Source organism: Carlito syrichta, unplaced genomic scaffold (assembly GCF_000164805.1).
Source record: "Carlito syrichta isolate Samal-C Ts95f unplaced genomic scaffold, Tarsius_syrichta-2.0.1 Scaffold305718, whole genome shotgun sequence".
Taxonomy (NCBI): Eukaryota; Metazoa; Chordata; class Mammalia; order Primates; family Tarsiidae; genus Carlito; species Carlito syrichta.
The window spans coordinates 243,806-246,559 of NW_007249814.1; the positions used below are offsets into that span (position 1 = coordinate 243,806).

At 36.6% G+C, this 2,754-nt stretch overlaps 1 protein-coding gene across 1 annotated transcript in view; it reads left to right on the forward strand.

The window, feature by feature from the left end:
- CUNH12orf29 (chromosome unknown C12orf29 homolog) overlaps positions 1–2,754 on the forward strand; it is a 17,134-nt gene that overhangs the window by 8,057 nt on the left and 6,323 nt on the right. Inside the window, 2 exon segments of the mRNA XM_008062467.2 lie at positions 1,348–1,443; positions 2,145–2,261. Coding sequence (XP_008060658.1) covers positions 1,348–1,443; positions 2,145–2,261 — 213 coding nt within the window.

The window sequence follows — 2,754 nt, forward strand, 5'->3', positions numbered from 1 at the left end:
TTTACAACTTGAAATCAACTGGTCTGGGTGATGGCCCATGGGCAAAGACCTGCCAGTGGAATGGAGAAAAGCTCCTTTGAACCTGACAGAGGTTGGAGCCAAGTCACTGCGAGGTCACAGATGGCCTTGGTAAACCAGCCTCAATGAATGAAACAGAGCAGAAGCCACACCGTAATAATGATAAGAGAAAGGGAAAGTGTTGTGGACAGTATTGTGCTCAGCCCCATGAAAACCCACATGTGAAAACCCACATGTGATTGTATTTGGAGATAGGGCCTTTCAGGAACTAGAGAAGGTTAAACAGGATTGTAAGGGTGGGAATTAATCCAATACATTATTGTTCTTGTAAGAAGAGGAAGCGTTGCCAGGGGTGCACAGGCACAGAGAAAAGGCCACTGCTGGGGCCCTCATCTTAGTTGTCCAGCCTCCAAAGTGTGAGGAAATACGTTTCTGTTGACTAAGCCCATCAGTCTGTGATATGATAACTGTTGTTATGGCTGCCCTAGCTAATATAAGACGTGAGCAAGGGACTTTTCATATAAGATTGACAAAACAAGGAAGAGAAAAAAAATGTAGCTTGATGATCTGAGTTCAGTAAAGATGCTGCCTTAGGTAGTAATTGATTTTTAGTTTTTATTTTTTGAGTTGGAGTCTCATTCTGTCGCCCAGACTGGAGTGCAGGGGCCACTCCCAGCCACCACAGCCTCGAACTGCTGGGCTCCGGCGATCCTTCCGCCTCAGCCTTCCAAGTAGCTGGAACTACAGGCGCGCCCTACCATGCCCAGCTAATTTTTTTATTTATTGTAAAGATGAGGTCTCGCCAAATTGCCCAGGCGGATCTCGAACCCGCGGGCTCAGGGAATCCACTCACCTCAGCCTCCCAAGGCGCGGGATTACAGGCTGAGCCACCGAGTTGACTAATCAATATTTTCATGCCTTGATCAAGGATCAGTGCCATGCAAAACAGCCTAATTTCAGGTGGGCCAGAATTAACCCTTACAACACAGTGTAACGTTCAGGGGAGGTGTCGGTAGTTATCTAGTTATGCTTTCCTTTTGTATGGAGGTAGCTTTAGTTTCTCACAAATGCTGGTTACTCATAAAATATGACTAGGCTGCCCTTATCAAAGGATCATGTATTTACTTTTTATCTCATCCCTATTATAAACCAAAGAAGTAAGTTTTCTTGTAGCATCAGGTACTGCTAGGTGGTATATATCTTAGATTGCATATCTCCCTTTGTCTTAGAGAAATGAGACTACTGTTTATTGAAAAATTGTATTCTGAAGTATCTTTCAAAATAAATTTTGCTTGCCACATACTTTTCCTTTTATTATTACTTTTTTAGGTCAGCCATATCTTTGGGCTCGACTGGATAGAAAACCCAACAAGCAAGCTGAAAAAAGATTTAAAAATTTTCTACATTCAAAAGAAAACTCAAAAGGTTAGTTTTGGTTTTTTAAAAACTTTTCTTGATTTAAATAGCTGGATTTTGTGACTTATTTATTGCTATGGTATAGCTAGCTATACATTATATCCTTCTATAATTTGGGGATAAAATTATTATTTAATATTTTTATATACAAAATATTTCAAGAAACTATTTCAAAGTGTTCCCCTAATATTTCTGTGACTCTTCATTGTAGTATTATGTGTCTGGTTTATTAAAATATACAAATTACTGCATATATATTGAAATTAGTGACATTTTGCCTCTGTGTAAGAGACAAATATGTAATTTTATAAATCAGGCACAATCTCAAAGGAACATTAATATTTTTCATTATTACATTAAAATGCCTTTGCATTCATTTTTAATTCACTCGTATATCTGTACTCATTCATGTATATAAGTTATATATGTATTTATATTCATAGTGCATTAAAAATCATAAATCTGTACCTAAAGGAATACTGGTTACTTTAGTCAGACTTTTGTACTCTATATACAAATGGTTATTCAAAATTGAAAATTTAAAGTGTTAGTACCCTAACCCTAAGAAATACAGTTACAGTGAGGTGATAATGGAGAATTATTGTATCAGATCTGATATTATGAGGTTTAATTAGCTGTTCCCACTTTGAATCTGTTTAGTATTGTACATTTTTTAAAGTATCACTTCATATAACATTATCTCTTTTTAGAATTTTTTTGGAATGTTGAGGAAGACTTCAGACCTGTTCCAGAGTGCTGGATACCAGCAAAGGAAATAGAACAATTAAATGGGAATCCAGTGCCTGATGAAAATGGACACATCCCTGGTACCATAAAATCTCTTTTGAAATGAAGTTTGTGTTAGTAAAAAAACAACAAAATATCTATTCAGTCAAATTATAGAATATAATTTTAATCTGGTTCTTCATTTGATTCATATATATAGCACAAAATTTCTGAATCCAATTTATGTAAAGTCTAACAGTTATAGCAAAGATGTTTCATATCAAGAATGTCCTCTCAGATTTAGAATCTTTTCTAAGATGAATATTTTACTGTGTGAAGTCTGTAACAATAAAGGGAATAGCCTTGAAGTTTTTCTCAGGATAGATGAGATGTTTGATCTAATGAAATGAAATTAGGAAGTCTTTACCTTTTGGTTGGGGTTAATATACAGTATATGTATATACTTTTTGTGAAAATCCCAAAAGAATAACTTAATGAAAGGAGTTGAAATTAGGTGTCTCAACCGGGCTCGGTGGCTCAGCCTGTAGTCCCGCGCCTTTGGGAGGCTGAGGTGAGTGGATTGACTGAGCCTCT